General features: G+C 36.0%; 2 protein-coding genes across 2 annotated transcripts; one reads left to right on the forward strand and one right to left on the reverse strand.

The window, feature by feature from the left end:
* LOC18610097 lies at positions 801–2,533 on the forward strand. The gene is made up of 6 exons (XM_007045578.2): positions 801–949; positions 1,051–1,198; positions 1,281–1,450; positions 1,540–1,816; positions 1,914–2,089; positions 2,198–2,533. The coding sequence occupies exons 1-6, from the start codon at positions 889–891 to the stop codon at positions 2,386–2,388; spliced, it is 1,023 nt and encodes a 340-aa protein (XP_007045640.2). The 5' UTR covers positions 801–888; the 3' UTR covers positions 2,389–2,533.
* On the reverse strand, positions 2,964–11,382 carry LOC18610098 (aconitate hydratase, cytoplasmic). Its single transcript, XM_007045580.2, has 20 exons — positions 10,834–11,382; positions 10,398–10,502; positions 10,094–10,254; positions 9,852–9,944; positions 9,228–9,413; positions 8,891–9,052; positions 8,295–8,439; positions 8,050–8,192; positions 7,911–7,967; positions 7,688–7,767; positions 7,481–7,556; positions 6,649–6,834; positions 6,380–6,447; positions 6,142–6,260; positions 5,848–5,969; positions 5,020–5,118; positions 4,455–4,934; positions 4,103–4,201; positions 3,765–4,007; positions 2,964–3,265 (listed from the first exon to the last, which is right to left on the reverse strand). Exons 1-20 carry the CDS (start codon positions 11,126–11,128, stop codon positions 3,197–3,199), a joined length of 2,988 nt encoding a protein of 995 aa, XP_007045642.2. The 5' UTR covers positions 11,129–11,382; the 3' UTR covers positions 2,964–3,196.

Raw genomic sequence — 13,079 nt, forward strand, 5'->3', positions numbered from 1 at the left:
AAATTTATTATTTAATATTCTTTCATGTCATTTGTGAATACTCAAAAATTTCAACGTTGGACAAATAAACATTATCCTTCAATCATGTATTGAAACAATAAAGTACAGTAAAACACATAAATAGTATTAAAAGAATTATTTTTTTTTTCAATTTAAAAGTATAGGAACATCCAAATTAACAAGTAGTCACCCAGTCTTCTTGTTATGAAAAATTTGATGAGGATTGCTATAGCTTGCTTTGACATGAACCCTCCAATGATTAATACTATAAAAGTGGTTTCTAGGTTATTAGTATTATTAACCAAATTCTCTTAGCATTGCGATCGAGTAAACATATAATACAATTATCCCTAACATTTTATTTATTTAAAAATTATTCTATTATTGGATCTACTCGAACATAATGTCATTAATTAAAATTACTTATTAAGCAAGATAATTTTTATCATTTCAATTAGAAATTCAAAAAAAGATCAAAGGGTAACACATAATAAAAATATTATATAGTGTGGTAATTAAATGGTGTTGTATCAATGAATTGATGTGTAGAAGAGGTTTTTAATCTTATATATGAAATCTTCTGATTGATGTGTAGCAAGAAACACATGGGGGGAGCTGATGAATATAATTGCTGATGCGTTGCCTCTGAAGAGAGAAACCACTAGGAACAAGAAATCGTTGCGGCCAGCTGATCAGACATATACTTTTTTCCCGCCCAGGGTTTAAGAATCTTTGATCAAAAGGGTTAAAGAATTGTTAAGAGAAATTAAAGCACACAATGGAGACTAGATGGGGTTAAAAGCAAGCTCAAACAAACTCTCCTATGGTCTCCCTGAAAAGTTTACACAAAAAACTGAATCCATTCCTACAACGGTACTGCAGGTAGTCATGAACAGGCAAGATGAGGATGGGAAGTCTTGTATTAACACACCTAGCAATGAAATGGAAGGTGAAGATCATCCAATTACTCTTAACTACAAAGTGATACCTATATGTTTTAGCTTCCTATCTAGATAATCTGCATGTGTGTGTATATGCAATTGGTATCAGGTGATAAATTAGTGAAAACAAAGAGAAAAGAGGCACCGGCACATTACATATTAGACATCGAGTCATTGCAAATGCTCTTGGAAATCCTCTCCAAACCCAGACTTGACAGATACGAATCGACTGAATTCGAAGCTAGTGGCCACAAATGGTGAGTTGCTTTCTATTTTGTTTTCCTTTCTTTTTTAATTCTCCTTTGAAGAAGGAGCTGCTCATTCCTTAATATCTTGCAGGAGGTTGATACTGTACCCTGAGGGAGACAAGCAAAGAAATGGAGGTGGTCATATCTCTCTTTACTTGAGAATCGTGGACGTCGAGAAGCTAGGCCGTGCATGGGAGATTGATGCTCTTATAAATTTTTTTGTACTTGACCAAGAAGACAATCAGTACTTAAGCATTCAAGGTAACGTTAGGTTCCATGGAATTCTTTATCAACTTGTTTTTCTGAAACATGTATCACACTTGGTAGTAATTTTTTTTATGAAAGCCTAGATGGGAGAGTGAAGCGATTCAATGCTGTGAAGAGAGAATGGGGATTTTCTCGACTACTCCCTCTCACTGAATTCCATGATAAGGGCTACCTGAGTAAGAAAGGCAGGTGCGAGTTTGGAGTTGAAGTTTTTGTTCTAAAGAGTGAAGGTAAAGGGGAATGTTTTTCCATCCTGGATTACCCCATTAGAAATTACTATATTTGGAAGGTTGAAAAATTTTCCAAGTTAGGGGAATCAAGCCATTATTCCGAGGACTTCACTGTTGGGGACTACAAATGGTTTGTATATATACCTCATAAAAAAAAAAAAAAACTGTGCAGTGTTATATTGTAAATTGATGTATGCATGATACAATTATCTGCTGGATGCATGCAGGAGGCTACACCTCTATCGTCAAGGCGTTGCAAAGGTGAAGGGACAATATCTATCTATTTTTCTTTGCCTACATGAACTCAAGGAAAATACCTTTTGGACCCAATTTCATGTGGAATTCAAGCTGCGCATAATCGATCAATCTGATAAACTGAACTCTAAGAAAACAGAGAAGACAGGCGAGTTGAATGCATGATTATCATTATTTTACTAATGGCATTTACACTACTGTTGTTTGTGTATGAATTAATTGCCAATTCCAAGGAATGGATTTGTTTGTCATGCAGGCAATGCATGGTTTAGTGCCACTAAGCCTGCTTGGGGCTTTCCATACTTCATAAAGCGGGCTGACCTAGAAGGAAACAAGGACTTCATTGTTAATGATGAAATGGTTGTTGAAGCAGAAATTAGTTCCATGTCCATGGCGAAAGAGCTTACTCCAGATCCTCCGAAACCCCAGGAAGAGGTAAGACCCTGAAGATGATGATTGGCCACCTGAACTTAATCGAGATACTTGTAATGTTGCAAGGTGTTAAAGAGTGTTTTATGTTTTTAACACATCATTATGCAATCATTTTAACATTCAACAATTCACAATAAAATGCTAATTTATTGGGACTTTACCCTACTTTGTGTGCAGTAGGGAAGTTTTCAATGGAAAATAATGTCTGCAGCAAGTCGAATGAATACGTAGTAAAACACCAAGTCTTGCCCCTGTTGTTGATAGGAAACATCACATAATAATTGGTGACTAGAACAATGACATAAACTGGAATATCCATTCTGCCCTATTCCGTACCAGTTGTCCAGATTCAACCTGCTGGTTGCAGACAACGTGGGTAACCACAGAACAAGAACATAACACTCCAAGGGAAATATTCTAAGAGAGTAATGTTTACTTGCACTGCGTTCTTTGCTACACCTGCCATTGACAAGAGTTAATTGGTAGGATAAAAGTTATAGGTCGGATGTATGTCGAACCAGTCGACTTGGGGAATAAGTTGGTGCAGATTGGGTTGTCTAAACAGCAATTTTTTAAACTCACAATCGGGAAACAACCAAAGAAGCAATCACCCCCAACTACACCAATGTAAAAATTAAAACTTACATTTCTCGAAATATTCCTGTTCATCGACAGACTAGACCTGTCTGCAAAACTCAATTTAAGGAAAACTACAAGGTCCCATTGATGGGAATTTTTAAGTTATTTGATAGCTTTATTTGCATCTCACATTTTACAATGGACACAACTCATGGAACGGCATGAGGCTCCCAGCCAATGGCACTTACTGCTTAATTAAGTTTCTAATAACATATGGAAGTATACCACCATTGTTGAAGTAGGCCAATTCAACCTGCAAATGAAACCACAGTTAGCTTTTGGTATTATAGGGCTTGTGCTCAAAAAACCAGGAAAAATGTATATAACTGAAGAGTTGAATCTGAGATAAAAACTTTTATCTAAACAGGCAACATTTAAAAAGGGAAACAGAGGGAGAGAGAAAGAGAGAGTGAGAGAGAGAGAGAGAGAGAGAGAGAGAGAGATTCCCCAATAAACAATAAAGCTAGTATAACTTAGCACGATTAAAATTGATCTCACTACTCCTAACTGTAGCAGCATTTGATGCATGGAATGCAATATTAGTATATTACCCAGTGAATCACATCACAAGCATATGATTGCTGAGAGCCTGGGAGTACAAGATAAGTACTTGCAGTTTCCATTAAAACGTTACCAGGCATTAACATTGACAGTGACTGACAAATTGGAGAGATAATCACACAATTGCAGAAGATGAATGCCCATACTATTTTGCACCTAACAAGCAAATAATTGAAACCATTTAGTAGTACCTCAGTGTCGAAGCGGACAGTGCAGGTGAAAGACTTCCCGTTGTTGGTTGTGACAGACACATCTTGGCCAGGCCTTATATGAGTTATATTGCTTGGGAGATCTATGGTATAACGCTCGTGACCAGTCAAACCTAGTGTGTCAGCATCCTCACCAGACTTGAAACAAAGTGGAATGATGCCCATTCCTACCAAATTACTACGATGGATTCTCTCAAAACTTTTGGCAATCACTGCTTTTACTCCCTGTAATACAACATAGTTACTCAGGAGGACAAAAAAGGGCAAGTGCATCTGAAGACCAATGATAATTTCTTTAATGTGGCCAAATCAAGACTTACCAATAGCATTGGACCTTTTGCAGCCCAATCTCGGGAGCTACCACTTCCATACTCAGCTCCAGCCAAAACAATGGTGTCATGTCCTGCAGCCTTGTACCTCTGAAATTACAGGTTGATTGTACAGCTTAGTATTTAATCATACTGGGTGCTAATTAATCATATTTCATAACAAGACAAAAATGGATTGTACAATGGTCAAGAGTTAATTTGTTATCATTTTTGCTTAACAAAAGTTCTCTGTATTGAAAAATTGAAAAAGAAAGCACTGCTAAGAGATCAAGATTTGTTCCTATTAAAATAACAAATTGGTCCTGTAAGGAATCGCAGTGGACTTTAATGATGAAGAACTCACCATTGCTGCTTCAAATACATAGAGTTTTTCTCCTGTAGGGACATGTACGGTCTTTGGGCCAACTTCCCCATTCAACAGTTTGTTCACAAGGCGAATGTTAGCAAAAGTTCCCCTAGCCATCACTTCATCGTTACCACGACGACTTCCATAAGAATTGAAGTCCTTGTGTTCCACCCCACGTTCAAGTAGGTATTTTGCAGCAGGACTGTCCTTATGGATGCTCCCTGCTGGAGAAATGTGATCTGTTGTGATACTGTCACCAAAGTTCAGTAAACAGTAGGCATCCTTTACCCCATGGGCCCCAGGAGGCTCCATGGTCATACTCTTGAAGTATGGAGGCTCATGAATGTAGGTTGAGTTGGAGTCCCATGAGTACATGGTGGAAGATGGCACTGATAGCTGATTCCACATGGGATTACCCTTTGTAATAGCCTGGTAAGTACTTTTGAACATCTCTGGCAAGACACTGGATTGAACAGCCTAAACAGCAGAGAGCCCAATCTAAATAATTCCATGATTAAACACATGAAAACTGAAATTCCTATGCAAATTTTAGGGTGTCTACCTGTGCAATTTCCTCAGTAGATGGCCAGATATCCTTAAAATAGACACTCTTACCATCCTTCCCAGTTCCAATTGGCTCCTTGTCAAAGTCAATGTCAACCTGGAAAGTAGTCGCAGTTACTCATTGATTATCAAGAATGATACGGAAAAAGCTATTAGCCTTTTATCAGGAAAAAAAAAAGAAGGAAAAAAAAAAGGTAATTTGTAAAGATCTCTGCTAAAAGATTGCTTCCTAAGTAATTTTGACACTCAGGCTGTCATCTTAATGCACACACATAACCAAACAAAGCAACAGTTGAAGCAAGATTTGACTAATATTATGGCTAAATACCTATGGCATGATGTGAAATTAATTATCATAGACTAGCAAATTACCCCCATGCATTCCCACAATTCTACTAAAATTACATTTCCAAATACCATACCAAGGCCACAAGATTTCACTAGAAGCACAGCTATAGAATGCATGCAATGCTAGTCTGTTACCATCCAACCATGCAAATGAAATGAAATGCAATGATCAATCAGACTAAATGCCAGTGATGCCAGCCCTGAACCCACACTCCACTCTCCCATGAGGAGATGGAAGTTAAAAACACTTAAGAACAGGATAAGACTTATAAATTATTAAACAAACTTATTGAATAAAAACTGATTTTTTTGCATGGAAAATTAAATCCAGATACACAACAATTATCTGATTTACACGTTGATCATCAATAAACTCCCCAAGATTTTGAGTTGACACAGGTTATTTAGATTATATAATGAGAATAAAGTAACTTTCATAAATTTCGGCATCACCAGTAAATAATCAGATATTTTGTACCGTGCCAGCTAGGGCATAGGCAACAACTAAAGGTGGTGAAGCAAGGTAGTTGGCTCTTGTTAAGGCATGAACACGACCCTCAAAATTCCGGTTCCCAGAAAGCACAGCAGCAGCTATAACGTCTGCGTAGAATATTAGAATCAAATTAGATTTGCAAGCAAAAACTGAACATTAATCTTGGCAAAGAAATATGACCAACAAGTTAGCACACGTCATGATATTTGACTATTACAAGCTGACTGTAGGTAAATTATGGATCCAACAGAAGTTTTACAGTTAAAATTTCAATGGTACCATTTTCTGAAATAGCAGAGGCAACTGATTCATCCAATTCCCCTGAATTTCCAATACATGTTGTGCAGCCATATCCAACAATATTGAAGCCCTGCTTATTCAAGTATTCTTGCAGCCCACTGCACGACATAAACCAAAATTAGTAAACAATTCTCTCATAATTTCTATAGAATATTTTAGAAAGGAAAACTGTATTACTCCAAGTCCACTTCAAATACAAGCAGAAATAAAGCAATACCTCTGCAATAAATATTTTGTAACAACTCCTGAACCTGGTGCAAGACTTGTCTTTATCCAAGGCTTGACCTGAAGAACAATTATTTTAGCAATTTCATTTGAACATTAATGTTGGCGTTCATAAGTTCAAGGAAAAGCAAGGAAGACTGAATACACTGGAGTGAGATTTTTTCTTTTATGGAAAGAAAAAAGAGAAGAGGGATGGAAGGGAGAAAACAAAAGAGAGAAGGAAAGAGTAGCAGAAACATATAAAACATAAACATGCCAAACCTGTAAACCAAGCTCACAAGCCTTTTTTGCAACAAGACCTGCTCCAAGCATCACACTTGGGTTTGATGTATTGGTGCAGCTCGTAATTGCAGCAATCACAACACTGCCATGCTTAAGCTCTGCTGGCTTCCCATGGAATGAAAATTTTGCCACTTTGTCCTGTGCCTCTTTTGGTACAGCAAAACCCTGCAACATGGTAAAACATTCAGCAGAATGTTTAAAAGTTTAACAGAAAGTAAATCACTCTATTAAAAATTTGCACATTGAAGGAGAGAATTTGTGATCAAACCTGGTTTATTTCATGTCCTTCCTGCCTAACCATATTATTTTATCCTTTATTTTTCTACCGTGTGGTTGTGGTGCCCTAGACACCAGATTTTTGCAAAAGCAAAGCATAGATATTTTGGAAGATTAGAGAGGTAAGAAGTTGAGAAACAGGGAAAAGGGAGATATTTTGTCCATATGAAGAGTCATATCATTAGTAGATGGCTTTCTTGTTCTACATGTCAGATTCATGATAGCATATTTAACATCCATTACTAAGTCAGTACAATAGTAGACAACAATCTGATTTGGGGAGTTAGGCCACTTGCGCATCACATGCAATCAAAGATATTTGTCCTCCACTTTGTAGCCAGGTAAATTTTTCTTTTCTTGATCATCATACTTTATATCAAATTGTTGTGTGCTTTGTTCAACTAACCCTCGAAAGTTAAACAAACGAATTATCAAGCAATTCACAGTAAATAACTGTTCCTTAAAACAAGATAATGTGCACTAGATAGGACATAGATGAACAAGAACTTAGATACACAGCAGGTTCAAGACTCACCTTGAAACCAACTTTATTATTAAGACAAGAATTCCAATCAGCCTTCATTTCTTTCAAAGGAACCCGATCATGAGGTCTGAAAAGAATAGCAGCAGTTACATTGAATTAATATAACACATCATATTTAGAATATACAAAAATGCCAAAGAAAAACAAGAAGCTAATGCCCTAATAAAACAAATGAGAAATAGTGGCAGAAAAGCAAACCTCTTTGGTCCTGAAATACAGGGTTCAACTTCTGCAAGGTTTAATTCGAGATATGATGAGTACACTCTTTCTTGTTGGGGCTGAACATATCAAGATTAGGGTTGGGAGGAAAACACACAGAAAAGGAAAAAACTAGATTAGTTATATCTAGATAAAAAAACAACTGGAAGCTGATCGGTGTAAAGGATAAAAGTCCAAATGAAAAAGTAAGTAAAGTTTTTACCTCATTGTAGTCAACAAACATTTTATTTGCACGGAGATATGATTCTATCATTGCCACCTGAATTTAACGACACGGATGTCATCTAGTGCTTCAATAATTGCAGATTGAAGGAAGTTATAGGATTTAGTAGAATACTCACAGTTTCATCACTTCTGCCAGTCAATTTGAGATACTGCAAAGTAACATGATCAACAGGGAAGAATCCCATGGTTGCACCATACTCAGGAGACATATTAGCAATGGTAGCCCTGTCAGCCAATGATAGTTCACCCATACCATCCCCTACGAATACATACAAATTTAAGAACTTATATAGGAAATAAAAGAGCCACGCAATTAAGGAACTAAGAGTAACTTAAGATCAGCCAAATAAAAAGTCATTACCGTAAAACTCAACAAATTTGCCAACAACACCATGCTTCCTCAGCATCTGTGTCACGGTTAGAACCAAGTCTGTAGCTGTCACACCGTTTCTTAATTTTCCAGATAACTTGAATCCAACAACACCGGGCAACACCATGCTCATGGGCTGTCAATTTCAAAAAAAAAATTAACATTAGGAAAAATGCAAATAATAAACGACATATATTCAAACAAATGAATGGGAAAACAAGAACAGTCAACAACAGTTGGATAATGTACAGGATTACAATTGTTCTCAAGTCGTTAGACTATTATCACCTTAATTGGTTACCAACAAGGAATGCAAGGTAAAGACCAGTTGCACACACATGAAAATAATGTGGCAACATAAATTGAAAGAGTCTTCACACTCGTGCAGTGAAATTTCAGGTTCACCTCTAACCGTTAAGCTTAGCATATTGCATGGAAACATTACTTTGCAGTCGGTTCAACAAAGGAGAACCATGTTCTACTGAATTGAGGTACAGATTTTAACCAACAACAATTGATATCATCACAAAACAAAGTTGATCAACAGTTTTGGGGTAAATATGTTATTATTCCATGACAATACATACCTGACCAAGCATGGCTGCCTCAGCTTCAATACCTCCAACTCCCCATCCAGCAACTCCTAGCCCATCTATCATAGTTGTATGGGAATCAGTTCCAACCACACTATCAGGGTAGAGCAGGCCATCAGTGTTGAACACAACCCGTCCAAGATATTCAAGGTTAACCTGAAATTTTTTGGTGTCAACTCAATTTGACAAAATATTCACATAGATTAACCATCCATGAAAAATTCAAAGTAATGCCAAACATAAGCTTATTTGGTCATCACTTGATAAAAAGTTTGTTACACATTATTGCAAAAGTGTTCATTGCATATTGCACTCTGTTTCCAAATTATACCTGATGCACAATACCAGAACCAGGAGGAACAACAAGCATATTACGGAAAGCTGTAGACCCCCATTTAAGGAAAGAAAACCTTTCCTTGTTCCTCTGAAACTCAAGCTCCATGTTTGCTTGCACTGCATTTTCTGATCTTGTTACATCAACTTGAACTGAATGATCAATGACAAGATCTACTGGAACCTGAATACAAGGTATTTTCAGCAACACGCTATAAGGATACAGTAAAATATTATTGCACGATAGCCAGGCATGTTGTAACAGGACATTTGGAAAAGAGTTTCAAAAGTCCATATCATTGAGCTGTTATCAATTAGAAATTTCTAGATAACTTCCCATATATCATATAAATAACAATTAGGATAAAAAGTGGAAAAACAGATGTCTCACACTGATAGCATAGGAGCAGTTGAAGATGCTTTCACACTAACTAGCACATTAATATGACATGTAAAGTTATCTTAAGATCCCCAACCTTATTAAGTCAAAAATATGAAAATATTGCGACCTCAACCTATGGCATCAAGAAAATTGACCATCCCCTAAAATAGCAATTGGTTGACAATATTTCAGAACTCTATTACAGTAAATACTGATGCAAATGACTTAAACATAACGCACCAAAGGATTAATCTTGCTTGTATCACTGCCAAGCTTGTTCATAGCATCACGCATACAAGCAAGGTCGACTACAGCTGGCACTCCCGTAAAATCCTGAGAACAAAACAAATGGATTAAAGATAAAACAAAACCATCATTTGTTTCTTTTAGTACAAAGAACTAAAAACTTAGACAGCTTGAAGCCCTTTTTATGATAATTTATGCTTATGTTTGTGTCTGTGTAAACCAGGTTTATGAAACACCTGCAAAAGAACACGAGCAGGCTTGAAGGGGATTTCAACTTGCTTTGGTGATGTATTTTCCCAATCAATAATTTTCTCAACATCTTCCTTCTTCACTTGGAAGTTGTCACAATTACGAACGGCAGATTCGAGCAGGATTCTGATAGAGTATGGCAGTTTATCTGTTACATATACAGCAGAAACAAGGAGCAGGTATTATCAGCCAGACAACTAGGAGAAACAACTAAATTGGACAAAGGGATGAAATAGTATATCAAAGTCATCAAGTAAATGTACATATATATACTTATACGAGAAAATTTACCAATCCTTGGATCATTCAGGGCAGGCAAGCTATAGAACTTTCCAAACTCGCCACCACCTGGCTTGGGAAGACTTGTCAACACTGCCTTGAAAGGATGTTCAGAAGCTGAAAATCATATAAGAAAAGGTTAAATAAATAAAAACACTCAGCTGATAAATTTTCAATTTAATTTTAAAATTAAGATTGAACAGTCACTAGAGTCTAGTGAAAATTTTTAAAAGTAATTATTAATTATTATTCGGAAAAAAAAACTAATAAAAGTTTTAAAAATCTGAGGCTTCTCATTAATTGAATCCGATCAAGCAACCTAAGACTTTGACTGAGAGGTTAAAACTAATCAAGCAAACTAAAATCCGCAATAAAATGTCTAATTTAAGCTAAAATCAGATTCAAAATGAAGCAAAAGACAAGCTCCGAAAGTATTGGAGAGCAGTACCCATAGTAGCAAACTTCCTCTCCAACCGTTCGATGACTGGAGTAACAGCTCTGATCTGAGCACGGAGGCTAAGAGGAGATCTCCAATCGAGACGGTGGCTCCACCGCGGAACGGAGCCGTGGAACGAACGAACGGCGGCGGAGGTGAGAGATCGGTGGTGGCTGACGAGAGAAGGAGAGGCGGGATTAGTCGAAGTGAGATTCCGAAATGAAGAAGGGAAAAGGCGAGTCCGGGAATAAGAGGAAGCTGCTCTTAAGAGAGAGGAAGAAGCTGAGGATGAGGTCGTTATATACATGACGTAGGACGATCAAGATCACTCGATTTAACGAACACGCATTCACATAAAAATGGCAGTAGGCAGAAGATAAGGGCAAAGGAAATCGGTGAAGGGAACCTAACAGCAATTCATGGCCGTTTCCTGACTCTCTCTTTTTTTTATATATATTAATTTATCAAAGAAGACAAAGAGAAGGGCGTGTGGAGAATGGGCGCAATGAGAAAGACCCTAGGGCTGCGTGCCCGCTTTGTAGAACGGCTCTGGCCAGTTCAGAGCTGATGCCTCCGGAATTCCTGGGATTAAGCGATTCTGTACTCCGATCTAGCGATTTTAGCTTGAACTCCCCACTACGGTTCTGCCACGTGGGAAAATCTTGGTTTGTTTTGTCTTCGATCCGTGGAATGTGGGTCCAGATTTGAGAAGGGAGTCTAAAGGAATTTTTCTTTTGTTTGGGGGCGAAACGTTTTGGAAGTTTCGCATGGGGCAAGTGGTAACATACTATTCCCGCATTACACATTTGTTAATGGGTCAATAATTCATCCGCTGCGGTGCATGTTTATTCCATTAGTGGCATCAACCCAATTGCTTGTTACCATCAGATAACATTGCCATAAGATCTGGGGACCACATGGCATATTGGATGGGTGTCCAGGAAGTTGGTGTGGCCCGCAGTCGCATGCGATTGTGGCCTAATATATGGAAGGTTTTGAACTTTCAATGAGGTGTCAGATCAACGGTCGTGGTTTGCCTTTATGGAGATTGGGTTTTTTATGGAAGAAAAAATTATCAGCTTTTGTTATTGGATCTTTTAGGTGGGGACCAGTACACGTTGACGATGCTTAGCTTTTTCCTCTGCTTCCCACCATAGCTGTTAATCTTTGAAAGTTGAAAATCATTCGTTTCAAAAAAATTAAAAAAAAAACAAATACTTAAAAAAATGTTAATTATAAATTAAAATAAGTTATTATTTTTATTAAATTTAATTAAATTTGACATAATATAATCACTTATTATAATAAATAATAATATGATAAGACAGTACGAAGATGTGTTATTTTTAAATTTTTATATAAATATAAAATAAAATTTATTTTTTAAATAAATAATAATAATAATTTATTTAATTTAAAATAAAATATAAATATTTAATTAAACTTAATAAAAAATTTTCAATAAATTTTAAAAATATTATGCCTACGTTTTGAATTGACGGAAGAGGTTAGAGGCTGGAATTTTACATCTCTTTGCCATATGTTGCACAAAGGAAATATGAAATTTCTTAAAGACTCTTACTTGTCTATGGCACCTCGGCCAACTGCTCCATCCTGTCTAAAAATATAAAAAAGAAATAAGAAGTTGACGTTGAATGCTTGACTTGAAATTTTTACTTTCCAATTTAAAAAAAATAAACGAAAAAAGTCTACCGCAGTTAAACACTTGAATTTTGCTTTCTCTTACACAAGGAATTGAATAGAAAGAATGTAAAGAGGTGTTCATGAGTTTTATCCTTTGCCAAGCTTGCCACGACTCCATAACTCTTATGCTTACTTGTACCTTCTATATTACTTACATTAAAATTAAAAAAAAAAGATCAAATTAATATTATTCACATATGCAAATTGAATATTAAATAAAAATTTACATTCAATTTAATGATAAGTGAATGTTTCTTTCCACTTAAAAGTTAAATTCGATTTTTTCTCCTATTGATTAAAAAATATATATTTCTCTAATTGTATATTTGACAAGAACGGTTCAATGATCTTAAAGGTATAAAACAAAATATTCAAATAAAGTCATTTTATTGAAATTAATACAATTTTTTAAAAAGCTTTGAATAACTAAATTCATATTTTCTATTCGACATATTCAAATATTTATTATGAAGTATCAAAAATATTTAACTATTATAATTATTTTATATTTTTTTAAATGATTAATATAAAATTAATAATTAATTTTTTTAATT

Source organism: Theobroma cacao, chromosome 2 (genome assembly GCF_000208745.1).
Source record: "Theobroma cacao cultivar B97-61/B2 chromosome 2, Criollo_cocoa_genome_V2, whole genome shotgun sequence".
NCBI lineage: Eukaryota > Viridiplantae > Streptophyta > Magnoliopsida > Malvales > Malvaceae > Theobroma > Theobroma cacao.

Excerpts from the sequence above, each read along its gene's own strand:
- LOC18610097 (XM_007045578.2), top strand. The coding sequence starts at position 889 with ATGAACAGGCAAGATGAGGATGGGAAGTCTTGTATTAACACACCTAGC. Across the intron at positions 1,817-1,913 it reads ACTGTTGGGGACTACAAATG|GAGGCTACACCTCTATCGTC; the intron begins GTTTGTATATAT and ends GGATGCATGCAG. Across the intron at positions 2,090-2,197 it reads TAAGAAAACAGAGAAGACAG|GCAATGCATGGTTTAGTGCC; the intron begins GCGAGTTGAATG and ends TTTGTCATGCAG.
- LOC18610098 (XM_007045580.2), bottom strand. The coding sequence starts at position 11,128 with ATGTATATAACGACCTCATCCTCAGCTTCTTCCTCTCTCTTAAGAGCA. Across the intron at positions 9,414-9,851 it reads CAAGCAAGATTAATCCTTTG|GTTCCAGTAGATCTTGTCAT; the intron begins GTGCGTTATGTT and ends CCTTGTATTCAG. Across the intron at positions 4,008-4,102 it reads CAAAAGGTCCAATGCTATTG|GGAGTAAAAGCAGTGATTGC; the intron begins GTAAGTCTTGAT and ends GTTGTATTACAG.